At 43.3% G+C, this 27,220-nt stretch overlaps 2 protein-coding genes across 2 annotated transcripts in view; one reads left to right on the plus strand and one right to left on the minus strand.

The window, feature by feature from the left end:
• The first annotated feature begins 256 nt into the window (after positions 1–256).
• fancc (FA complementation group C) lies at positions 257–27,172 on the plus strand. The gene is made up of 15 exons (XM_068760989.1): positions 257–454; positions 4,463–4,550; positions 4,716–4,810; positions 10,236–10,343; positions 10,411–10,475; positions 10,885–11,049; positions 11,164–11,320; positions 14,057–14,112; positions 14,227–14,326; positions 15,236–15,311; positions 16,801–16,903; positions 18,605–18,779; positions 19,480–19,692; positions 19,916–20,054; positions 27,144–27,172. Exons 1-15 carry the CDS (start codon positions 257–259, stop codon positions 27,170–27,172), a joined length of 1,767 nt encoding a protein of 588 aa, XP_068617090.1.
• aopep (aminopeptidase O (putative)) overlaps positions 21,969–27,220 on the minus strand; it is a 56,570-nt gene continuing 51,318 nt past the window's right edge. The window contains exon 17 of the mRNA XM_068760988.1: positions 21,969–22,393. The gene's annotated coding sequence lies outside the window, so the exon portion shown is untranslated. The remainder of the gene's footprint in view (positions 22,394–27,220) is intronic.

Below are 27,220 nucleotides of genomic sequence, written 5' to 3' on the forward strand. Positions count from 1 at the left end.
TTCTTTTTACCATTGCCAATGGTGGGATAACAGAAAAACCTGCCCACATATGCATTTTCAGTCCATGTGTGACACAAACAAAATGGGGTCCCACATGCAAATATTGCTCCTTTGTTGTCTAAGCAGTCAAAAACATCAAGGTATCTTTATTTTAAAGTATAATACATTTGATGAATAGTGACAAAGTAAAAATGATTTAGGATGGTCTTGTTCTTTGTCTCACAAGATCACAAATAGCATCTTGGACGAGCAGAAAATGTCTCAGCTGCAGCCAGTGATCCAGCTCCAACAGATGGCAGAGCTCATGCTGAACATCCCGGATGTGCAGCTCTGGCTGAACAAAGCGGTGGCTTGGGGCCGGGCTGACAGCCAAGACACTCAAAGAGACACCTGCCTGCACTTGAGCAGACTGAAGGATTTCCTCCAGAAACTCCTCTCGGACATCAACAACAAGGTGATTTGTCAGGAAAATATATGCAATATAAAGAAAGCAATGCAATTTATATTCTTGACAGATTTGGATGGTCTTCGTTCGACACGTCATTTCCAGTTAAGTTCTATAAAATGGTCTGTATCCACTGTGAGGTCTGTTTGGCATGCAGGGTTGCCACATTTTAGATAATGAAATTAATTAACAATTAATTAGTTTAGTCAAAGAGCCATCAGATTAATGAAGCACTGAGTTTATTCAAATGCAAGCACTCATACAAATGTGAACATGCACAGCGTGAGCATGTTCACAGTTCAGGCCAGGGCTGAACAGTAAGCCCAGCGTTGGAGGGTTCAGCTAACAGAGACTGCTCTGTGCTTCTGCAGAGACTCTGCATGCCTGGCCGGCTGTGCTGCAGTGTTGAGTTAGTCAGCTAATAGCCGCATTGGGACCTCCAGCGCTAACCTAATGTATCCCCATATCGGGTCCAGCAAATTTGGGAAGGGGGCAGACGACAGGAGGGTGTGCTGGACTGTGGACTGTGAGATTTCAGTGTTACCACCACCTCACCTCCTCCCTTCAGCTCTTATGCCTTGGCACGCTCCGTCTTGTTGCTTTTTTCATGCTAGCCTTGCAGTCCTGGTGCTCTTGCAGCTTTTAATTCATGCTTGTCTCCAGTCCATGTATTCTACTGTAACGCGCTCAGAGTCTGTCTGCCTGGCGCTGTCTCTACCTTGGCAACTTGCCATGTATTCTTTATAGATGACAGCATTGACTGGTTTATATTTGTATCTGTCTGTCTTTTCTCTGTTTGCATTATTCCTTGCGTATATGTTATACAAAAATGTCAGGATTTCTAGGATAATGCAGCTTATGCAAAAAATGGATTGCGTAATGAGGTAAAATGCTTTTTACTGGCAGTGGGCTCATAAAAGGAACCCTGCTTCTTGGCAGCATTTTGCATCCTTTAATGACTTTACTTTCCTGTGGTTTCTGCTCCAAGAAATACTAGTTATGCTGCACCACTTCTACGTCGACACTTGGTTAGAAAGTAAACATATTTGGTGAAAATCTGATGTTACACTCGTTTACCTTTCACAGTGAGGTTGCCAGAATGTCGCTGTGACCAGCCGAGAATTTGCTCCACGCATAAAATCATATTAACTTCATTAAATTATGAACTATTCCCTCCAGAGGTGGCATATAGAGTTACCGTTGTTCGTCTTTTTGTACATATGTCTCTTAAGTAACAAAGTATGGTCAATTTGCATCTCCTCACAAACACATAGTGAACTTAAAGGTCTTAATTTGATAATTCGTTTCTTCAACCTGCTTAATTGATACATTTTAGCCACATTTGAACATAGTTTTAAAGCCAGAGTTTTGACATTAGTGATCAAGCAGTGGCCCCACAACGTCGAGTTCCCTCACACTGAACAGTTCGGTCCAGTCGTCAGGAGGCTGCCAGTTGTGATGTTTAGCCTCCTCTTAATAGCAACAAATTACGTAATTAGAATGATTGTAATCCAAACCAGTTTTATCAGAAATTACAAATTAGCTAAAATGACCATCTGAGGAGAAAACGTATTCAGGTGTGTGTGACCCATATACACTGCAGCCAGCTATCAGTGTGCAATACGGTTAATTTATCTCAAAGCCCATATATAACTGAAGACATGATGATTAGGTGTTGGTGGGGATTTAGTCCTGACAGTAAGTGATAAACCTTTGGACTGCTTATTCTTCCAGGCGTTCCTCCAGGCTCAAGGCATTAGTAAAGTTCCTAATGAACATTCCTTTTTAGTTGCATCAGTGACACACAAATGTAAACACATACTCTGTGCAATGGGATTGATAGGAAGACTGAGTGGAAGGGCTGTGTTCCAGGCAGCATCGGTGGGGTTGTGGCAGGCGCAGTGGGAGCCTTTAGAGAAAGTCTTTAGAGAATGGCCTATTACCATTCTGCTTCCCATTAATAGTGATCTCATCCACTTGAGCTAGTCAAGTAAATATCCTTGTCTGAGTGTTGCTCTTTTCCAACACACATGCATGAAGTTACATTAAACTCTGCCTTTAAACCAGAGCCTCACTGAAGCCCTGTTTACTTACTGCTCTCTTATAATTTCTGATTAAATGTTCAACAAATAAGCAGATGGATATTAGCTATATAACCTCCTCTATTTTCTTCTTCCCTTTGCTCGATTCTCTTTTCCGCCTAGCTCAAAAATAAGCCTATATATTCCTGTTAAAAGTCGTAATAAAGTATTCCATTTCCACAACACACAGCCATTGCAATTCATATACTGTATTAATAATTCTCACTAAAAGAGAATACATATTCTGCATTCTGGGTGTCCTTGTTGATGGAGAAACCTTGTTCACTGAGAAACCGGTCGCAAGCTTAGGTAAGGTTTTTCACTGTCGCCTGAGAGACACAGCGTCCATACAAGCAACCATCACAAAGCTTGAGGCATGGTTGTCTGTAGTAGACAAGTCTGGCCTACCCGGCAGGATCAAGGCATGGCTGTACCAGCATGGCATTCTGCCCCGTATCCTCTTGCCTTTGTTGGTGTATGAGCATGCGGCAGCAGGGGACATCAACAAGGTGGGAAGGAGCGCTGGAGAGGAAGCTGGAGAGGAAGCTGGAGGAGTACCCTGGTGACACGACCAGGTACTGAAGACGGTGGCTGAGACCATTTCCAGTACAGTGGCCAACAACTAGCGTGTCCACAGCCAGAAGTCAACACCATTTGTGAAGGCTGGAGAGAAGCCAGATTCACAGCCAGCATCATCAGCCAGCCTTCTCTCATCGGCATCAGACTGGGAACTGCAAGTCGACTTGGGTAGGCAGCTCAAGTTCCCAGAACATGTAACACCAACTTCCTTGAGAGCAGACGTGGTGCTGACATCTGCCTCGTCTAAGCAAGCCCTCTTATTGGAACTAACAGTCCCTTGGAAGGACCGCATGCACAGAGAGCCTCCAGGTGGATTTGGATTAAAAGGTCCAAAAAGTGGGCTAACGCTGCTGGGACACAAGCCGGGGAATGATCACCCCGGCTGGGTCGCCTGAGGGAGGGTGTCTGATGTTGAAAGACCCGAAACACCCGAGCATCTCAGGAAACATCACCGAAAATGTGTCCCAGCGCATCCGTGGAAGTATCTATACACACGACATGGAAATATTATCCAGTTTAATTAGCTCAGAGATTAAATGAATTATATTGTCTGTTTATTATAGGAATAATACCAAGGAATACTGTTAGGATGATTGTGATCTGTTGATTTATAAAACCAAGAAATGTAATTAAATGACAAAAACACACAATTAATTGCAGAGTGAAATGAAAGTCATCATCTGCACTGAATCTTTGTGTCTCAACAAGTAATGGCAAGTCATTTTCTGATAAATTTGCAACATTTGTTTTTACACATTTATTTTGTCAATCACCTTCTGTTTGGTTCAGGGTTTAAATAATTACCGGTACACTTAAACCCACACATGGACTATTCCTTGCTGTTGAATTCACCAACAGTCATGATACTGTTGACCAGGTCTTGTTTTTCCTCACTTTTATTCTTTCATGTGGAATTATTCAATACCTGAAATCTAAAGTTTTGACAAGCAAATATCCGCTGGGAAAATATGATATTTTCAAAACTGAAATATATAAAATGTCTATCTTAAATGTTATTGTAAGAGTTCTGAATCTATGCTAGCTTGAAGCCCTCAGGGTGTTTTGATTGGCTCTGAGGTGAAATAAATCACATGATCTGTTGCTTTAAGCTGGATAAATAAGCACTGACATTCACACACTTAAACCTTTACATGTCTGGTGCCACGGTTTGGTTGTGACATCACCAAAACACAGGAAATAAGAGTGGGTCATGAGTAATGTGTCCACCTGTGTATCCATAGTCATTACATCGAGTTTTTGCATTTTCTAATAACATGGCAGAATCATAGGTGTAATATTCAAAACATATAAACTATTAAATAAATTATTTTCCATCTATGGCTATTCTGTCCCTCAGAGCTCCACAACAGAGACCATGAAGAGGCTGCCTATCTTAGGCCGGCTTCTTGGCCGGCTGTGCTGGAACCCTTGTGTCTTGGCTGATGGTGAGTGCACCTTCTGGATGAATGTACATAGTGGATGGATCGGGTCCAGACTAAATAATTTTGTTACCTACAGTCAGTGGAAAATAGCAACGCAGAAATCTTGTATCCACACGGAGACCTATGACCCCCATCAAGACTTGATTTCCGGTCTCTTGTTGTCTACAGCTACCAGCAGAGGACTGTTGTTCCAGTGTTTGTGGGGACTGTATTCAGAGCATCCAGGCAATGCTCTGGAAAGAAAAACCAACCAGTGGATACAGGTATGAACCGGTTTGTCCCTCTCTCCCTGTGAATACAGAAGTGAAACTGATGCTTCTCTCTTTAAGCTACGGTTCAGTCCATTCATAGAATCTAGTTTTCTATCAAACATCCATCATGTGCATTTTTCTATACTTTTTAACTGTGATCTATTTGCTGTTAAAGCCCTCATTAGTACTTAACTGTCATCCAACCATCAATCCATCACGTTGTCAACAAATATTCCCACAATGAATCTGTCATTGGCTGCTTAAGATATTTTCTTCCAATTTGACTTTTAATAGGAATTCGCTCAACAGACATCTTTGTCTGCTTTCCAGGGGGACACGGATGATGAGCAAGGGAGATTGGGTCTCGGTTAGTCAAAGCCTTTTGTGCTTAAAACTGTAAAACATACTTTGAAGACAAATTAACTGCCTCCTGTCACCAGAGAACGGTCAGCCTTTATAGCATGGATATTTTATCTGGTTCACTGTGTTTTAAAGGCACACACACAAAGGAGGGAAAGAAACCGAGGGAAGAAAGGGATTCAGAAATGTCAACTTTGAGAGGGTTCACGCAGATGGCTCATGATAAACTATGTGAAACCTTCACATTTTTGCCAGATTAACCGAGTGTTTGTATTCTTTTGATGAATTTCTCATCTAATAAAACATCTTGCTAATTAAAGCAGTGTCATGAAAGTAAACCTAGAAATCGCCAGATGGTCTTTGACCCATAAGAGGGGAAGCAGAGTATGTGTGTGTGTGTGTGTGTACTATGACTACATATCTGCACGTGTGTAGGTGAAACTGATGCAAGGGACATTACCAAAATTGTTCCACAGCAGCTACACAGACAGAGCTGCCTGCAGAGCTGCCTGACTTTTAATCAGTCATGTGAGAAGGAGCTTTACCAAGTTTGATTATCTAAAAGCTATAGAAATAATCCTGATCGACTGGAACGATCACTTAATTCTATTTTCAAACTGTGTTTGATCATTCATGCAGGACCAAATGGAAACACCCAGAGAGCAATAAGCAGTATAATAACCGCTGAGCCAATGTTGCAGTTTTTTCTCATTCTCTTCTTCTGCATTGAAGCTTCCACTCCCCACAAATGACAGGACTTGTGGGGAGCCCCCCCCAAAAAAAAAGAAAATCACCACAGCTCATCCCATCCTGGGGAGCAGGATAGATATGAGGTTTGAGGTCAGATGATTATCTGTCTCTTTCTCTCTCTCTCTCGCTGTGTCTGTGTTGTGTTGGACTGGCTGTCTCGGAATGCAGAATGCAACCTGTTTTTGGTTAGCAGTGTCTGATGCTGCTCCCCAGCAATATTTTCATGCTGCCTGCATAATAGACCATCAATTAACATCCCCTGGGCCAAATCCGAACCACGAGAGGCTTCTGTCCGAAGCCTTTTGACATGATGGGAGAAAGTATAGATATTTTATTTTTAACATTTGTCATCAAAGGGATTCTGAACAGTTACAACACGCTGGTATGCTCTACAGTTGCCAGGCCACTACAAGAGGCTGCTAACATTGGCTTCTACATCTATTTGGCACGTTCAGCGAAGTCAAACACAGTGGTGATAATATGCAAGAAAGATGGCATCATCAACAGTCAGAAAGATTTAGTGTGAAATCCAAATCTTTAGAGCTGTAAAGTAAAGTATGCCCTTATTCTTCCTGCCACGAGCACTCAAAGGCCAAATAGCTGTCTCGGCAAAACAGAAGAATCATAAAGCCTGACGGTTTTTGAAATATGATACGAAAATAAGTATTATACACTAACTGGTTGACATGAACTCGTACCTAAATTACCTCACACTAAAATTACAAGGCAGAAACTAAGAGATCATTTTGAAAACTTCTTCTTTTCATTCAGAATCGCTTTCTTGTCAGAAATGTCACCACATTCTAACAAGCGACTAAACAGATCCACATGAAGCTAGATAGTGGTTCTCTACTCGTGGACCTACTTGAGAGCAGTGTGAAAATTTTCCCATGGTATTTTGGAAGGAGAGGCAATGCAAGTAAATGAATGTAAGCATGTGAGTTGTGATATTTGATTTCTTTTTTAAAACTCGGACATCCGTGCTTCGCCTTTAAGCGATTGTTATGATCATTCCAGCCTTATAAAGCATTTAATTTAGCTCTCCTGAGAGAATGCTGTTTTTTTATGGACTGAAGGGAGTTTGTTTACAAAGGGAATTTGGAGATGGAGAGTTATTGTGTTGTTTATTAAGTGTTTCTGATGAATAAAAGTGCAAACTTAAATCAATTTCATCTGTCTGACCCAAAGCATGAGCCCATATTTATAGGTATCTAACAGCTGGGGTAGGGTTGGCTTACTGGAACGCTAGCAATTTACACTGATGGCCTGATGCTAAATGGCACCTAAATATTTAGTTTGTGTACGTTTATGCATGTTGCTTTTATATATTTGTATTCTTGCAGGATCATTCTAGAATCATACTAGTTACATTCCTAACATTTATTCTGTTCCATTTGTTCCCGACTGTAGTAAACAAAGTGGATGACTCATACCAGTTGCATCATGAGGAACAGAGACTCTTCTGCTGGTCCACTTGTATAGAAGCTAGTGACAGACTCAGATGCAGCCAGTACAAATCCTTCAAGCCTTTTTGTTTCAGCTTTGTGAAGCCTCTATCTCCAGCAACACGGAGTTTGCTCCTCTGCCTTTTGACTTTTTTGGAGTAGAGTCACAAGTGACCTGCCTCTGCTCTGGAAGAGCTTGGATGAGTGAGCCCAGAGGGAGAAAGTTTCTCTCCTGCTAGGCTAATCCCACTAGCTGCTGGCATGTTTCCCACATCTAAACATGTAAGCAAGAAATGCACCTAGTCATAGCCTGCAGTAAACTTATATTACAAGCAAAAAAACAAATAGCACCGTTGGTAACATGTTAGCCTGAATGGAAAATGTGCCTGTCACTTCCCTTGCCATGAACTAACCACTTCCTGTGACTGGAAGAGGGAGAGTTGGGATAGGGTGACCAGTAAAGGGGAGGATAACTGTTTAAAAGCTGACCGTGGAGTCAGTGGTACTAGGCATAATCACAAAACAAGACAGAGTGTGTTTAAAAATGTTAGCCTTTGCTCCCTCATGTCTTCCCCTTACTCCTTCCTATCATATCCAGTCTAGCTACATCGGCCTCATTTCTCTACAGCCTGTGCGAGCAGGGCGACCACACAGTGCTGCAATAACATTGCATGATCTTTGAGGAGATGACAGACCAGTAAAGCACGAGAGTGTAATATTAGAGAGCTGGAAAGACCGTTTGATCACCCAATCTTTGGATGCTTGCATGCTTGACTCAAACGGGGCGAACCACAGGTAGGCCTCAGAGCGACTGGCAGCTTTATAGCTTGGAAATATACTTTGGCCCATTTGCTAAAACTGGCGGCTCCAGCAGCCAACGTTCCTCTTTCGTGTTTTACTCATCTTTGGTGGCATTGCTCAGCAAATCTGACGGAGGTGATCATTAGAAGTTATTATTTATTATTTTAACTTGTGCGTCTTTCTTTAACGCAATACTTTCACAATAAAAAAAAGTAGCTTTATTTTTCGTCTTGTTTTACCCACGTATGCACATTAATGTAAAAATAAATATTTTCTGTGGTTTTACAGGGAATGTCTTTCATCTTTGATTTAATCTTGGGTGGCAACTTCATGAATTACAGAAATACGTTCACTTATTTATTTTTCTTCTTTAGATTTAAAGGCTGTTTATAATAGTGCTTTTATGTCATCATATATATTTAATACACATACAAATGGTAATTCAAAAGCTAATAGCAGTTTGGGGTTTTACATTGAGTGGCCTGCTGGAACTAAGCTGCTGCTGTGAGACAAAAACATTTCAGTGAAGATTTAAATCTGAACACACACACACACACACAGAGAGAGAGAGAGAGAGAAAACTAAACAAATGTAAACAATGAAACTTTACGAAATTATCATTGTTAGAAACCACAAATGTTCCATTTAAATTATACTTCTGAAAAATATCTGCATGTCAAAACACCACAAAACTTTTCAAAATGGTAGAAATATCATAGGTTGTGTTTTTAGCACACACAAATTTAAATTTGAATGCACTTTATGTCAGTTGTTATAGGTTTGGGCGCAATTGTTTATAGCTTCATTATTTTGATCATTCTGACTTCTTGTGCTCTTCTGTCTTCTCTCATTTCATCTCCCCTCATTTTGTTCTTCTGGTTTTGGTACGATTCTGTCATGGTTTTGTAATTGTTAACAGGCACACATCAAAACTAACCCAATCCTCTGCCATGTGCATTTTTATACATCATTTCTTTTAATTCTAGATTTATAGAGGGATAATTCTATGGCAGCACCATATCGAGTCTCCGTAAATGAGCTTGGTCGCTGTTTTTCTGTGAAAGAAAGATGACTTTTGACCTAAAATACTTCCTATCCATCAATCCATTTGCCTTTCATCTCATTCCTCTGGTGACCACACCCTTTTTTCACCCTGTCTAAATATGACAATTGCAGTGCTTCTCTTGTGAGAAGAGTGTTTGATTTTGTGTGTGCTCAATGCGCAGAGGTTGAGGATGCTCAGATGGTAGTCATTGGGGTTGTTTTGTGGGACTCTGTGGAGGGTAAGCATCTTGGCGTGCTGTAGGGCCCGGCCAATGAAACCACACATCTCCACCAACAACGCTGGAGCGCTCCTCTTCTTGGATTTTTGGCTTCTCTCCTTTCCTCTTTTTGTCTTTTTTTTAAAAAGATATTGTGCCTCTCTCGGTTTTTCTCTCCTCTTCTGTTGATCCTTTTATCTACAGTTGAAAAGGATTGTTGCTGTTATAGTCTACTCTTAGTGGTGTGGATGGTTCTTTGTTTTTGATGTATTGGAGTTGTAAAAAACAGATGTGTGTCGAAGATGTGAGACCTCGACTATTTCTGCTCGGTCACTTTTTCCAACCAGCAAAACAGCTTATTGTGGTCATATAAGAAGACTAACCCAACATCTAGTCTATTAATTATTTCACCACTGAATTCTGTGTGGCGTGTTTTGCAAGAATGTAAAATGAGTCAATTTCTCAACCTTTTTTTGTGCTTTCGCGACTTGAGTAGTAATTCTTCAGAAACCTTTTATTGGTACTGAGAAAAGGTTGACATCCAAACATTAGAACTGCTAACTCCAAAGACACTCGTGTTCCCTCCGTTCCTTCACAGCTGAGAATCGGCTGAGTATCTTATTTAATACGTATATGAAGAGTTAACACAATCTGAAACAAAGAATGGTTAGTTCTCCAGTTTCTCATGTGCTGCCCATACATTCTCTCTTTCTGGTGCGCCTTTTCTCCATTCATGTGGTTCAAGACATCAGTCATCCTGTATTCCAGTAACTAATGAATTGCCGTTGATCTGGTACACATTATGCTCCCTGCCTTCAGAAAGTGTTGCGTCTGCTCGCTGCGGAAGGAAAGGAAGGTGCAGCAGAGGCATTAATGAAGCATGCGTGTGTACCACCTAAAGAGTACCATCTAAGAGTCCTGAGAAAGGTAGAGGCTCCTGATTCATAAGGTATGTGATTTTGTGGAGGTATATCTGCTCTTTCTTTCGTTTCAGAAGGTGGAACTGCTGCAGCAGAACATCGGGAGGAGCTGCAGTTCTTTGGGTGACATCAGTCAAAGGTTAGGGTTTTGTGTTTATGTTGTCGATTGTTTTCATGACTGTGCTGTATGTACTGTCATAAAAAAAAGGTTGACGTCTTCTAATGTCGTGCATTATCAATCGACACCCCAATAAATTATCAATATTTAATTTATATTGCTATACAAAGGGAACAAAGCAAATCCCTGGAAAATGTTATTATGTATTATAATTTGAAAAATACGCAATTTCTCAACCTAAATAAACAACTGCTGATTAACTATTTGTTGCAGTTATAATGTAAACTAGCCTCAAAAACATCTTCAGTTTATATATACATATATATATATATATAAATACCGATAGTACAATTTGCTGCAAAGAATTAAAGTGTACACATTTTACAGGTTATTGCTGATAAGTTCAGTGTTAATAGGGATTTTGTCCCAGGTGTTCATGTGACGACATGCGGGCGACATCTGAAGCCTGCGTCCCACTGGTCACCTGCCCTGAGGCTGCTCCTCTCATTGATGCCCTGCTGCAGAAGCCAGTCTCTTGTGTCAGGGCAGCACTGAGTAAAGACTTCCTGGACGCTCTGAGCGCCGCCTACTCCTGGTATAATTTAGGCCGAGAGTTCCGGCCAGGGTTTAACATACATTTGCCAAACACCTTTCTAATGTAATTTCTGTTAAAACATAGAACCATTCTTAATTATTGCTGTTTTTACAGCGATTGCGTGTCACTGGAGGAGCAGTCGGTCGTGTCTCTTTGGTATCACAACCTGTCCAGCTTGGAGGAAGCCGTGCTCAGCCTGCTGGAGCGCGTCGTCACCAACACGGGGTTAAAGCCAGTGGAAGTAGTGCAGCGGGCAACACAGTCACTGCTGGTGAGTAAATATGGTGTTATGAGGTCAAGTCTGTGATGGATGAGGTCAAAGTTGCCCAAAATATATGTAAGTATGTCCACATTCAACCTCAATGTTTTCTAGTTTCACTCTGCAACACACACACAAGCAGCTGATGTTCTTATTTATCCTATGGTTTATGAAATGTGATGCCAACAATTCAAAAGCTGAACCAGAAAGACTGAAACAATTCATGATTAGAACAGCTGCAGAATAATTAGCTGTCAGTCATCTTATCAGGTCACTCTCAGCCTCACATTTCGGGGAAATGTCTGATTTTGCTCTGAACCAGCTTTTTACGAGGGATGTTTGAGCAAGTGTTCAGAGAAACACATGATTTGAATCTCATTCAAGCCAAGAGGACAAAATACGCTGCGCTGTGTTTGGATCATCTAAAGTTTATGACAATATCTAACATTCATGTGTCATCCTGCTGTCCATCTTTAAGATTGTTTTCTGGGGTCTTTGTTTTTCAGTTTAATAGCTAGCAGGCAGGAAATGACGCACAAAATAATTATTATTTTAATAGTGATAATGTGATATAATGTTTCCTGCTACTGGATCATTTGCAGCATTGAAGAATAAGAGCATTGATGCTTTTGCAACGCCATAATTAAATAGGTGTATTATAGTAGTTTGACTCATTTGCCCTCATCATCAGCAAACAATAAGGCTCATTTATTATCACATATTCTCAGGTATGGAGAATATGTGATAATAAATGAGCCTTCGTACTTCTGAGAGGCATTCCATCGCCTTTTTAGTGGGTCTTTATTGACTGTTTTTTCCTGGATAACTCGCATCATTTGGCTCCCCTCTGCATGCATCTCACATCATTTGGCTAGCTCAGAACTGCATCTCACATCATTTGGCTCGTTCTACACAGCCTTTACTGTGGGAGGTACGCGCTGGAAAGATCAAAGTCTGAAGATTTGATTTATGCGTCGCTATGCGTGATTATTAGAGATGATCGCCTCATCACCAGCAGTGATTTGTAGGATGTTGGACTTCGCTTTTTATTTGATCCCACAATCACTTGGAGCCTGCTGGATTAGTTATGAAGGAGGAAGGGATATCAATAAAATATCTGTGACTGAAACGATTCAATTCATTAGAGATCGGGCCAAACAGTGAAAGTAAATGCAAAATATTCTGTCACACTCTAGACTTTCTAATTATTCACAGAGGAAGCACATTAATCTCTGCAGAAATGTTTGGTGCAAATTGTTAGTGCCAAACATGTGTGCACAGTGATGCAATAAATGATGCGTTAACTTGAGTTATGAACGCAAACCTTCTTTTTTTTTAAAAACCACTGATCACTGATTGGCTCATGGTCGCCATACATGTGAGAGCAACAAAAATTTACCTTCACGCTACAAAGACTCAGGCGAAGTTTGTCAGTTGTGTCCCTCCGGTTTTCCCAGAGTGATGGTCCATTTGATTTGTGTACTTAACAGACCAGTTTAGGAACTGTTCCCAAAAAACAAAGCTAGATTAGAACTTATTTGGATGAGTTGTAACACCGCGTGTACACGTATACCCCACTCTCCAATCACATTGAGTTTGTGTGTGTGTGTGTTTACTTTCTTGTCCTGTTGTGAAACTTTTTGTTTACCCACTCCTCCATCTCTGATTGACCTCCACTTTCATCACCTTGCCAGCCCGCACGCACATCTGTGCATTGAAGACGCACATGTCTCCACCCGCCGCGCTTTGTTTACGATATTGCATCTGCTGCAGGTTGTTTGAATGTCAGATGTGGGTTTCTGCACATGTGTGTGCGAGCCACATGTGTGCAGGAGAGGCGTCTGGCCCACTGGCTCCTCCACGTCCCCGTCTCCCTTTCTCTCGCTTGTTTAAATTGCAATCAAAAATGGGAAACATAAAATTAGTCCTTCATTCCTGGTTTTGGCTCATCCCGACGCCATGTGATCCAGCGATTTATAACAATAAACACTCACTTCCTGCACCTTGCTGCCAAAAGCAGGATGTTTGTTGTGTGCTGTAATTGACCCTCCTTGAAGTGTTAGTGTTAAGGTATGGAGGAGGATGCTTAAAAGCCCCCATCTGTTTTCGCTTTGGGGAACTATGACACGGAGCGTTGATATACACAACTGGCACATTAAAAAACATGCCAACGCATTGATGATCCCCTCGAAACAGCAACAAATAAACCCTGTTTTTTTATTACCAATTCTGTTTTCTGGACAAAACAGAAACGGACAATTCAAAGGATGCGCTGAAAACATTATATTTACGTTCTGATGACAGCTTAGAAATGCTGGGTGGAGCGCTTTGTTCTTTCTTGATCTGTTTACCCTGTTTACCCTTTCCCTATTCTTATTCATATTTGTACTTACTTGACCTTCAATTATTATAATTATTGCATTGTATGTTTTATTATATTGCAGAATTGAGTCTCACACATCAAAAGCCTACTTGTAGCTGATCTCCAATCTAATACTGTGTGACGTGTATTAAATATAGGGGTGTGCGATTGAGAGAGCGTCGAGATAGAGGCTGCGATTTGTACAGCTGTTGTGGGTTTGCACTGTGGTGTGTGCATTAAACAGACATAAGATATGTTGAGGAGGTTTGTCAGTTATGCAATTGTGACACCCAGTGGTTGCGGGAGAGTTTGGGAGTATTTAGCTCTGCAGATTTGACCTCCGATGGTTTTACTGGTTGTGTGAACTGTGTTTTTGTGTGTTCCAGCCTAAAGCCTGTGCTCAGCACTGTTCCATATTCCTGGTTGTAAGTGACATCTTCAGGTGAGACGTTGCATGACGTTATGTTTTGGGCTCGATGATGTCTGCTTTCTGTTATGTTTTGTGTATGTACGGTTGTTGTGTTGCAGTGGACTGTAATTTTTGTGTGTCTGACAGGTCCATCCTTAAGCAAACCGAAGGGAGCGCGTCTGTTTGGTATCTCATCCAAACGTTCACCATCTGTTTCCTCAGGCAGCTGAATTTGCAGCAGCATCAGGTAGGACTTGATTTCACATCCAGATCCAAAATGTTTTCTGTTTCTTTAAAGATTGCAAATCATTATATTTATGATCAATTCCCAGTAGTCCAAGTTGTTAAGTTCACATTCCTTGTTTGTTCAGGTCTACATTCCTAAAGACAAAGATATTAGGTTTATTATTCCAGAAAATAAAGAAAAGCAGGAACTCTTGGCTATAACAAGTGGATTTTTTTATGGTGCTTGATCTCTTTGTTTTGCTTTAAAATAAGATTTCTTTTATTTTTTTAAAGGCCCATTGGTTATTGTGCAGTGGTACAAAATAAAAATGTGTCTTCTGACAGTGCATTCTACCTTTTCAAGCTCAGGAAATCCAAAATATAAAAGTCTGGAGAGGTCACAAACCACAACAACAAACGCTGTCCTTTACAAAACATGTTCAGTTTCCCACCATTTTTACTAGGAATAAAAAGATGGTTAAATTCACTTAACATTTTTGATATTTCCTCTTCATTATCACTTTATTATTTCTAGGGACACATTTCATATGTCTGTGCCAATCAGTAGATGCAAATAGCTTTTAATCATCAGTCTGACAAATGAAACATAATCCTGTCAGCCGTTAGCGATGTTGATGCGTGGAATTATTTTACAGATGAGTAACGGACCCTTTAGCCCGTACTCACCAGTAGATGGCAGCGCTGCAGTGTATTTACAGAGGACACAGCTTTAATGGATGTTGTCACACTGCACTAAACGCTACCTATTACATGCTACATTACACATTAGCACCCACTGTATCACCATTACACAGACTCCCATTCAAAATGTCATTTTTCAGGCTTTCAGAGCAGAGAGATTTATGAGATCAAGGTAAGTATGATTTACATTTATGAAGCTCAGGAGAATGTTGGATTTGTTTCGTTTCAGATGAGGACATCAATGAAGGCCTTCTTCCCACAATCACCTCAGAGTCTGCTGGTTCCTCTCTTGACACTGCCATCAGGTCACTGTACTCATGGCTCTGTGTGTGTGTGTGTGTGTGTGTGTGTGTGTTTGTGTGTGTAATAAAACACAAAACCCTGCATTGTGAGGAAAATGTATTTTCAGACATCCTTTAACTGAGTCAACACAGTTTCCCTGCTGCAGTGAACAGCCTCCTGTCTTGCTCTTTGTAATCATTTATAGTTAGTTAACAACTGTGGTGTTTGATGTCAAACAGAAAGCTAACAATAATGTGGAACGGAAGTTAAGTTAAGTATTCTCCAAATTCTCAAGCTTCCTGATTTGTTCGAGCTACACATTAACACACTATTTTGTAAATTTCGTTAAGTAAAATATTTATTAACCTCAGGCCACCCGGGGATCACGCACCTCCACTTGGCAGATTTACACGTACTACTGTGGCGACGCCACATACGCCTCGCCCTGCTCTGCCTTTGATTGACTCGCTTGGCCTGTCACTGACAGAACAATGGCATCAGCCAGCGTTCCACAAAAGTGCATTGCAACCTGTTAAGGTCATTTTTTATTCTCTGTGAAAACACACAAACAAGCAGCGCCCATTCAGAATCCTCCAGCTGTCTTTAGTCGGGGTAACTATGTAATTCTGAAATACAATGGAAGTACTTGCTATTGAAGGGATGAAATTAACATGAGTGCAGGGGCACAGCAAAGCGGCGCTTATCAGTTTGTGCCTGTAGGAAGGAATGATTTACAGGAATGGGGCCATTTAGGGACACAATCGAGCCCAGCCAGAACTTTGAGTTAATTATTACGGTACTGTGTGCATGTGAAGGACGATTTTTCACCTGGGACTGAATGGAAATGTTACTGTGAAAAGTAGTAGTTTGAAGTTTCATCATGATTTGTGCTTCCTCTGCATTGTTAGACTGTAGCTAGGAGGAAGAGCTGGATTCAGATATCAAGCGTGTAATAATACACTGAACTCTGGTAGGAAGTTCTTTTATCGTACATTCTCCACTTTGTCTGCTGAAGCAGTTGAAAAATATCTAAACAGATTGAAAGTGCAGCGGTTGATCCAGTTCAGGTTGGAAGATACGGAAAGTTGTGCAAAACCTTGCATGAAATTCCATTTTAAGTGTACATCTTTAATTAGGAGGTATTCTCCATCTAACATGAGGATGATTGTTGGGAGGTAGAGGAGAACATTGATGCGCCTCTCCTGTCAGTGCCAGGAATACGAAGCTGGTTATCCTCAGCTCAGCATAAAAGGAATCCCTTTAATAGTTAGTAAAAACCATTGAAATACTTTTGTACCTAAATGTCTCAGGTTCAGCTACTATGTGAATATTTGTTTGCTGGCCTTCTGACTCTAATTAGAGTTTTGTCCTGTTGGACGGAGAAAGTTAGCGAGTCTCCTTGATACTTTAACATTTACGAGGTAGCTGGCTTTGGATATTGTAAATACTAATTGTAAAAAACTAAAAGTACATATATGTGCAGGTAATACATAACGGATTCTGCTCTTACAGACATGCCTGAGGAGGCTTGGAGGTCTCATCTCAACTGGCTCAGTGGCTCATTACAGAGACTGACAGAGGAAGAAGAGGAACGAGACGGAGACAGCAGCACCAGGTCAGAGTGAGAAAGGCATGCAAAGAGAACGCGTTAACGTGCGTGTGCTTCCAGCGCCGTATTGAATGGCTGTGTGTTGTTCTTATTTCCATTAGCTGCTGTTGAACTGGTGGTTAGCCAGATATTTTCCCCTTGCAGCTCAGTCAGCACAGAGGTCCGGTTGCGCTGCGTGGCTCCTCCAAGCACTCATTAGAAGCTATTAGCTTGGGAGAGTGAGAGCTGTGGAGAAAACAAGTGTTGGAAAGCCCAATAAGAGCGAGAAAAGGAATGCAGGCGAAGAACCAGATAAGCAGAGAGGAAGAAGACAGAGGAGGGGATGTCATATTAGGGTGTCATGGTGCAGAGAAGGAAGAGCCTTGGTGGGGTGGATTGATACAAAAAGAGAATAGGGGATGTAGATGAAATGTTGGATGTCCCAGAGATGGATGTTGCTGACTTGACACCCTCCAGCTGCAATTTTTAACAGGGCCCATTATCCCCCATCACTACTCCATTCTGGAGCTCCACACAAAACTCCCAAAACATCATTGCGAGCCAACAGCGGGGAACTAGTGTGTTGTGTCGCTGTGAGTGACGATGCAGCAGCCAGGGCGACGCTGTTTGCACGAGGGCCAAGGGGACAGGAGGAAGACGAGGAGGACGGCTCTAATGGCCGCATCGGAGAAATCTGAGAGAAAGATCCATATCACTCGTCCAACTTCAAGTCGTGGTCCCATTGTTGCTGCTCTCTCTCCGCCGAAATGTTCGGCCATCCTTCACACTGTCCTTTCAGACAAACGCCAAGATATTCTATCACATGTATATTTAAATATACAGCACATACATATCGTGTCAGAAAAGTAGAAAATCACATTTTGAAAGATGGAACCACGAGGTTGGAGAAGAAGACTCTGCCGTCTGCAAAGGATGGAAACAGAAGAGACATTTAACCACAACCAGAATTCAACCTTCCCTTCCACCTCTTACAGTGCTGACTGACTGGAGTGAAGGATTATCAATATCAGTGGGCATGCATTATTAAGAGGTGTCCTCTGATGATACGAAACATGCCTGCATTTAGGTTACAATTAGATTGTTTTGTTTTGAACATTCATCAACTGCTGAAGGCTACAAGACGCTCCTGAAACTTCTTAACAAATCAATTATTAGGACTTTAATGAGAATCAATCAATAAAGAATTGCAAAGATATAGATAATACATTGTTTTTAGAATCCACTGAAGTGTCATTTATCCAAAGCAAGACCATCATAAAACAAAAATACTCCTGATCTCCTGATGCCCAGAGGAGGCAGAGAAATGCTCAATACAAATATGTAAACGCAGAAATGATGCCGATCCTTCAAGCTACGCAAAACCAATTTCACGCGTCTCTGCGCTCTGGGGTGTCAAACCTTAGAATTCGTAACCAAACGTGAGCACAAACTGTTGGTGATGGGGTTGCACCCCGCAGGCGCCTCAGCATGAAGCTGACCCCTTTCATTCCGGTTATTTCTGTTCAGAACAATCATGTCTGACTCTATTTCGGCATCCTTTGCTGTCGGTAAAGCGACACACATTCCGCCTCGGACACTGTTTGCGTACTACTGTGGCCATGGAAATGACCTGATTAGCATCACATACTCGAATGCAGATAACATACAGATATGTTGACAATGCTCACTGGGGAAGTGTGTTGCGTTGTTTGTCCTCCTGTCCTGTAGGGGGCTCTGTACAGTGTTTGAGGCCTGGTTCCTGCTGGTTCAGTGTGCCCACTGGGTGCAAGTGGCTGTCCAGTTACTGGTGACATCAGGACCAGAGGATTGTCTGCCCCTACTCTGGCTGCTGACGTTCTACCACCACCCCACCAACAGAGGGCACCGGAGAGCAGAACAGCTGGTAAGAATCTCCAAAAGGAAGACATCTGCTGCTTTTCATGCCTACCCTCCGAATCAAAATATCACGACGACTGAAAGGACTGAAAACACACAACGAGATAAATTAAATCATATTCCCATCAGCTGCACTCTGCGTTTAGCTCGAGCTAGCAAACGCAATGCTAACAAAGATGGTAAACGCCACACGGAAAGAAACGCGGATTGAAGTTTCAAGATTTGTTTGATGTTGAATATAAAACTAGTGTGGACAAAGTCTCAGGCATAGTCAACATATACATTCTGTTGGTAAGTAGCGCGCACAGAGAGAAAGTAGAACAACGCATTAAAGAATGAATTATTGATGAACCCTATCTGAGAAAGAGAGAACGAGACAGTGGCGAGGAGAGAGATACAGATGAGGGAGGAGAGCTGGGTGAAGAGGGTGATGTCGTATTGATTTCCCCGTGAGTGTCTGGCCAGCTGGCCTGAGTTTCATCTCTCCGTCTCCTCCTCATAACCCGGGGAGACTCACTGCCGTCTCTCCCATTACGATCGTGACCTCAAGTCACCCGGGGTTGTCTTTGCTATTTGCTTGAGAGTTACTAATCTATCAGTTTTTATTTGCAGGAAAGAGGCTTAACGCAGCGGTCCTAGATTCCATTACGGTTTATAAATGCAATCGGTCAGCTGACAGACGCTTTTCACATTTCTTCTGTTTCGAGGTGCGTGCCAAAGAAGCATGGCACCACATGCACTCCGCTTTCCTGGTCTCGGTTCATCCTCCTCCCGTTGACGGCCTGCAGTCATTGGCCGCTCTCTTCTCACCGCATCCGCAGCAACAGTCCCCGTCTCCATTATCGATCCTTAACCTCATCGTCAACTTTGCTGCGTTCGCCAGACAATCACTGAGTGCATCGACGGAGATTTTACAGACGGTGAGGAAATTCATTCTCGGCCTCAAAATCTGTTTATCCTGTTAAATAAAACATGATTTATTGTAAATGTTGTACCAGCACTAATCCTTAAAACACAACGTCCACTTGGAAGCTTTTCTGAATCATCTAACTCCGGACAGACTGAGTGTCAGCTGGTAATGACTTCTCTCTCTCTCTCTCTCTGTGTGTGTGTGTGTGTGTGTGTGTGTGTGTGTGCGTTCAGGTGGTGGACCGGTCTGGTCTTGTTGATGAAGCAGGATCTGTTCTCAGCTCACTGAAGCTCACACTAAATGAAGGAAGCGACGCTAACAGAGTTCTTCTCAGGATCAAGGCACTTGAAGACACGCTAACACACCCGCATACCCACATGGACATAGACACACACACACACACACACTCAGATTAATGCACGTAACCACACAGCAATGAGTTCATCCTTGGCTCAGGGTTTTTTCGGGGCACCTTTGCAGAATGACAAATAGCCAGGCTGTTGTGTAGATATGCATTACAATGACAGCAGTGTGTCAAAACGGCACAGTGAGGACAGATTATGCCGAGAGGGTGCAATTATCCACACAGACACGCACACACACACCACACACACACACAACAAAACCACCAGGCCCACAAGGACACTTGAACAGCTACAGATCACGCTGCCTCGGAGCAGCAGCTCGTACAACATGCCCGAGTTCTCCCACTCGTACAATCGTCTAACGCTATAAAGGCTTCTCTCTTCGCATGCTGACAAAAAGCAGTTATCCTTATGGAGCTACTATTTCTGGTCGACATGAGGAGCACATTCTATACGCACTGATTATATAAGATAAATGTCATTTCTTTCTATGCACGTTGTCTGTTGTGTTTATTTATCAAGCGGGACATGTCCTTTTGGTCTTTATCCCCGTCCGGGTCGTGGAGGCAACAGTCTCAGCAGAGATTTCCAGACTTCCCTGTCCTCAGCCACCGCCTCCAGCTTTTCCGGGGGGAGCACGTGTCCCGTGTCTTCCCCGAGGCCTCCTCCCGGCGGGACATGGCCGGGGAGGCGTCCGAAATATACGCCCCCAGCCACCTCAGCTGACTCACCCTGTCTCTAAGGGAGCGCCCAGCCACCCTGCGGAGGAAAGTCATTTTGACCGCTTGTATCTGGGATCTTTTCCTTTCGGTCTTGACCCAAAGCTCATGGCCGTAGGTGGAGAGTAGGAGCGTGGATTGACCCGTAAATCGAGAGCTGCGCCTTTCGGCTCGGCTCCTTCTTCACCACAATGGACGATACGACGACCGCATCACTGCAGCCGTTTCACGATCCTTCTTTCAATCTCACGCTCCGTCCTTCCCTCACTCGTGAACAAGACCCCAAGATACTTGAACCCCTCCCCTTGAAGCAAAGACTCCCCACCGACCTGCAGAGGGCAATCCACCTTTTTCCTTTCGAGAACCGTGGCCTCGGATTTGGAGGTGCTGATCCTCATCCCACTTGCTTCGCAGTCAGCTGCAAACCAACCCAGTACAAGCTGGAGGTCCCGGCTCGAAGAAGGCAACAAGACAACATCGACCGCAAAAAAAAAAGCAGAGATAAAATCCTTTCGCCTCCCAAACCGGACCCCCTCCCGCACCTGACTGCACCTAGAAAGTCTGTCCGTAAAGATCATGAGCAGAACCGGTGATAAAGGGCAGCCCTGCCAGAGTCCAACCTGCAACCTGGAACAGGTTTTACTTACTGCAATGCGAAACAGGCTCCGACTTTGATCCTGTGGGGACCGGACAGCCAAACAGGCAAACCTCCAGCCTTTTTAAAACATGCCATTTTTATTATCTTCAGTCGATGGTTTTTATAACTGATCACTATTATATGCAGCAGTTCAGTGCGGGCCGCCGTGGCTGAGGAGGTGGAGCAGTCGGCCACTTACTGGAAGCTTGCATTCAGCAGACGTGGGTGGGAGTGACGGCGTGGAGCGCCATCACTCCTGATGATCAGGCGGCGCCTCGCATGGCAGCCTCTGTGTGGACGGGCTAATGCTGGCCGCTGAAGTGCTTTGAGTGGTCAGTGAGATAAGACATCCATTTATACTTTTAGCAGTATTACAGTAATATTCTGTACACACAACGCATACCAAGGATTCAACAGTAACTATTTTGTTTTAAACACAAACACTAATGAACTGTATGTTTCTAGTGAGGTAAGGTAAGAACCTGTAAAAGAAAAACCAGGCAACGCTGCTGAAAGATCTCAGATCTCAGTTTGGCGTTTGCTGTGATGCACGGCGTTTCCTCTCAGGCTTTATTGGGTCAATGCACTCATTTTGGGCTGAAACGTTGACCCGCCAGCTCATTATCTAGTGACAGTAAACAGTCAAGTTTATATTACGAAAACGTGTTTATTTTATTGTGAACATATCGAAGATTTTCACTTTAAAATCACACAAAAGACAAATCATCACTTTACATACACACACACACCGAAACCAAGGAGCACAGCAGCTCAGACTTTTAAACATGAATATTTGTTCCCCTCTTACTTGAACAACAATGCGATCAATAACCTTCTACCAGCGAGAACAGTTGGTGTTATGGGTTCGTGCCGACTCCGCCTTTAGACTCGAGTCCAAGTGCTGCTCCCAAACTGGCCATTCGTCCTCAGCTGTAAATAGCTCGGCCTTCTGGTCTTCACACTGACGAGTGCCAAACTCCTGTCTGCAGCCTGGAAGAGAAAGCAGCGAAGACGGGAGCATCAGGGAACATCTGGTAGCTCGTTGGTTTCTCTCTCATGAGAAGGGACGCAGTGAGATGCTGCGTGCGTTCAGCCCTGAGAAGTGATCCATTCTGGGAGCAGAACCGGGTCGATACTGGGTTTCGGAAGTGGATACTAAAAGTTCAAAAAAAAATCAGAGGACAATGGGACAACTGGAAAACTTAAAGAATTCTGAAAAAGCTCTGTAGAGAGGACGGGAAGTTTGACACACCTCACAAGCGTATCTTTTCTCCGGCTGGCCTTTCTTCACCTGCCAGCGTATTTATAGTTTAATACGAGTTGGTGGGCGTGCTGGTTAGTGGACTGGACTCCTGTTCCTGCTGAACTGAGCCAGTGGTTCTATAGGACTGATTATCAGCTCAGTAGGCACAGGAAGCCAGGCCCAAGGCTCCACCACTCTTGAAACCCAACCCACACGCGCTTATTCCTTTGCAAACTGTGTGACGGGTGACGCTCCCCAGTTTCAGTTCACTAGCTGGTGAAAGCAGCGGTTGATCCGGCGGCGGGAACAATCCAACATCATCGGTACATCACAGGCAACGACTTCGGAGTCGGATCATATAAATCACATCACATTCAACACCTGCACACACACCGGATTACCAAAGGTCACGAAAAGGTCCCAAAAAATATGTCTTGAAGTGCTTCTCCTCTCTGAACTGTGAGCCCATCCATCAGGTTTAGTTGCGTGATGAGAGGACGTGGGCGGCGCCGGCCAGCCGGGTTTATTTTTAAGGTCTTGGCTCACTGTTGATTTGTCCTGCGATGTGCGGAGCACCATCTCCCTCCCATTAGACTGTAATAAATCACCTTTTAGATATTCAGTCTGACGGCGGTTCCTCTGTTCCAGGCCTGTGATGGTCATTATTCTTTTAACAGGCCCTAAATATAGGTCTAAAAATGGCAGGCTCCACATGGGCCTCATTTCTAATTCACGCGTCTGTCCTCGTTAAGCCGCCATTTTGGCGTCGGACGTCGAACACTCCGATATCTCCTCGGCTCCCACAACCTGATTTATTTATTTTTTAAAGAAGGAAAGACCAGTTCTAAAATACACCGTCACCCATCTGTTGCTATCTTGATGTTGTGATGGGTTTCAAACTTCTTGATTTTGGTCAGATCACCGTGTGTGTGTGTGCGCGTGTGTGTGTGTGTGTGTGTGTGTTTAACAAGATGACAGCTTTTGTTCATACCATGCGAGACAAAACAATAGACACTTGTAAATCCACAGCAGAATCACCACGTTGGTCCAATCTGACTTGAATATTGTGGAAAGATTTCCATCTTTTGACGCCTCGGTGTCGTTTCCCTCCACAGTGGGGACGTGTTCGGTTAGAATCTCTTCTATGGATCTTTTTGTATCACAGCTGAGATTAGATTTAAATCAATACGCATCACTTTTCACTGCCACGTGATTTAAAGTTTTAATCCTGATGCACCTTTTAAGTCATCAAAGGTCCTTGCGAGTCCTGATCTCCTGCTTTAGCTAAACACTGAGGAACCCCCCACCATGATGCGTTTCATCGGAGGACAGAAAGAAGTTGTTTCAGTTAGTAAGTCCCTCTTGAACTCAATTTAAAAAGAAGAATGTTCAAAATAAAAATACAGAATTTCTTTTAAGAACAAAAATGTGATATATACAAACATTTTCATAAATTTCTTTTTGAGTTTCCGCCCTATGACAAATCCATGTAAAGCACAAAATCAACTTGCAAAATAGAAATGGAAGAAATAGAACGGCAGACAGGATGCTAACCTACACCCAAATTTTCACAGGAAGCCTCAATTAGAAGCGACATTTAAAGGTTGTAGTTGTTACGGCGATGACGAGAGTGATTGTAGCCGCCGCTGCCGCACTGATAACATATCTGTCAGCAACTTTCGGTGCTCGAGTCTCCTCAGGCCTCATTAGCTCTGGAAGTACAGTTACTCTGCTGCATTTGGATCTCACCTCAACAGGAACTACAGAGCGTGCGGCTGGCATCCATCTGCAGGAGTATCCTTTATACCAGCTAACTAAAAGGAGACAGCGTGGAAGAAGAGAGAATGACAAAGCAGAAGATGGTTGCTCGCCGCTCATTAGAAATGTTGCGTGGCAGTTTTTCATCTGCGAGGAGGCTTGGTGCGTTTAATTCTCGGTGGAAAACTTTTAACAGGCATGCAGAAGCGGTTGGAGCTGATGAGATGTGTTAAGACTCCAGTTGGCTTGAATCGAATGGAAAACTGTGGGGATAACGGCGAAGGGAGGAAGAGGAGAGGAACGAGATAAGAAAGAGAAGAGGTTTAGGGTTAGGAGGTTTCTGTGTCTCCACCCAAACATGAGATATAAAAGAAACTTCCATCGCCTCCTTTTGTCTGCTCGTCTGGGTCACGCTCCCTTCAGGTGCAGAACTTAGCCACTGTGAACAAAGAGGGAATCAATCACTGTTCACCAATCAGCTAAGCTCTGTGCCTGGCCGGAGAGAGGATACACAACCTGTCTGGTGGACTGGCGTGATCGGCCACACCCCCCTCCCCCCTTCTAAAATCATCGGCTCCATACCCAAACACCCTCTCGGATAATCGTGCCTCCTTTAGTTTGACGTTGCAGAGGGTGTTTTCGGGTGGAGGCGGGGGGGTCTGCGGGTGCAGCGGCAGACGTCTGGGTCAGGGCCGTGTGGTAATCCCTGGCAATGTGATTTTATCATAAGTCACAAATCAGCACGCCAGGAACCCTCACAGCCCAGACATGAGCGCCCAAGGTCTTCTTCTCCTTTGACATTTTTCCTCCCCCCCCCCCCCCTCTAACCGCTACGCCATCCCTAAGCCGCTCCATGAAAGGTAACGTCTCTGACCGTCTTTCTCCCGCCTGCCGTCGAAGCGGCGTTATGAAACAGCGGACCTGTAGACCGTCACTCACTCTCTCACACTTCCTTAGTTACTCCTCTCCTCCTTTCCCATTTGCCATGCATGGCTAACCTGGTGCTATGCCCCTCATTAAGCGGATCAAGAGGGATTCCAGAGGCATGCACTGCAGGAAGAAAAGAACCAGGGACTGAGTGAGGAGGGGAAAAAGAGACAAAGAGTGACCTCCTTTTTCAAGGGTTGTTTTTTTTAAATGTAAAAACACAGTAGACAGTTTAATTTGGAAGACTTGTTTTTTACTATCTTGCCAACTGCATGCAGGCAGAAAAGGTTCCGTGGAACGCTGTTCTGCTCGACAAAAGACAACACGCAGTCTCGACAAAAGTGGTGAAGAGGATGGTTGGTCCATCGTTCTAATGTGGACCGCTGCTCAGTCGACCAGCACCGATGCAGGGATGTTTACAGAGACAGACCATAGTAGCCGTTAGCATATCAACCTCTAAATACGTCCATTTCAAGCGAAGGACGGCGACAGAAGCTCTGCAGGTGCAGACAGATAGGCGCTTCATACATATGCATGCGTGTTTGTGCGTGCGCCAGAGATTATCAGGATCCAGCCAGATGCGGAGCACTTGTCTAGAAAGCCTTTCACATCCTGTGCAAATGCATAAAGCTGTCTCCGTCTGTGTGTGTGTGTGTGTGTGTGTGTGTGTGTTTGTGTCTGAAGATAAAAGCCCGTCTTGTATTGGCTTGGTCACGGCCTAAAAACGGATTTAGTGCTGTAAGTCACTCGGGCTGATTGGGACAAGCGTTTGGCAGCAAAGCCCGTGTTTTGGCGAAGGTCACGGACGCTGGAGCTGAGGGCGTTTTAGACGACGGGACAGCTCCCTAATTTGATAAGCTAATTAAAAATGTTTTTCTTTTTTTAGTTCGACTTAATCGATCCTGCTAATTTGAAAATGTTTAGAGAAGGGCCGCACAATAAATCCTTTCAAGTCACGTTGCAGGGCTCCCAAGTCACGCTACAACATTTTTGAGACATGAGTCAATTGGATAACTGTTTAAACCATTTAAATCAATTTCTTGATATTAGATATAGAAAGAAAAAAAAAAAGCTTGATGCAGGTCTAGGGTTAAACCGTTCAATACAAACCATGCTTTTATGTCTTCTTGATTTAGTTGAGATGCTTCTTTTTCCAATTGCTATATATAACAAAAGGCTCCACTGTGACCTAGTGGTCCATCTATGCGAGGTAATTGATGATGATTATAGTAATTGCTGATTTCCCCACTTTGACCTATATTACCCTGCTGTATTGTTCAAAGGCTATGAAGAATAGTTGGGTTATTACAGTTGAAATGTCGAACAGGAATCAGTTTAATAGCCTGTTCTCATTATTCAAAGGTTAGCCTCAGTAATAGCAGACTGTTATGAAAAGATCAGCGACTTTGAAACGATCCGTCTTCACTCCGGTCCTCCCTTCCGTTATTTCAGCTTCCCTTTTCCGTCTGCGTGTCTGTCTAAACCGTAAATTTCTCTCTTCCCAACATTTAGACTCCGGCCAATAAATTCCTCGTTGCTCTGAAGCGTTTAAACGCTCAGGGCTCGATAGTTGCGGTTATACATGTACAGACAAATACACACAGGAGGAATTTCAGGGCCACTGGGGTTAAAAACAAAAACCAAAAAAACGAGCCCTTCAGTAAAAGATCACCGACCCATTTTCTGCCTTCTCTCTCTTCCTCTCTGGTTTGTTTGAGGAACACATTGCCAAATTCTTTCTCTGATGAAAATATCCTGATGGCGCTGCTGCGAAACCACAGAAAAGACCCTATTCTGAGTCGTCGCCCCCCCCCCCCCCCCCCCACACACACACACACTGAGGAATGTGAGGTAGAGGTGGCTAAGTGACTCCCGCTGCTGCATATGGA

Source organism: Brachionichthys hirsutus, chromosome 4 (assembly GCF_040956055.1).
Source record: "Brachionichthys hirsutus isolate HB-005 chromosome 4, CSIRO-AGI_Bhir_v1, whole genome shotgun sequence".
Lineage (NCBI taxonomy): Eukaryota > Metazoa > Chordata > Actinopteri > Lophiiformes > Brachionichthyidae > Brachionichthys > Brachionichthys hirsutus.

What these genes read in the sequence shown, in the direction of transcription:
- fancc (XM_068760989.1), top strand. Translation starts at nt 257, where the DNA reads ATGTCTCAGCTGCAGCCAGTGATCCAGCTCCAACAGATGGCAGAGCTC. An exon ending in TCTCGGACATCAACAACAAG is followed by an intron (nt 455 to 4,462) that starts GTGATTTGTCAG and finishes TCTGTCCCTCAG; the next exon opens with AGCTCCACAACAGAGACCAT. An exon ending in TTGGGTGACATCAGTCAAAG is followed by an intron (nt 10,476 to 10,884) that starts GTTAGGGTTTTG and finishes ATTTTGTCCCAG; the next exon opens with GTGTTCATGTGACGACATGC.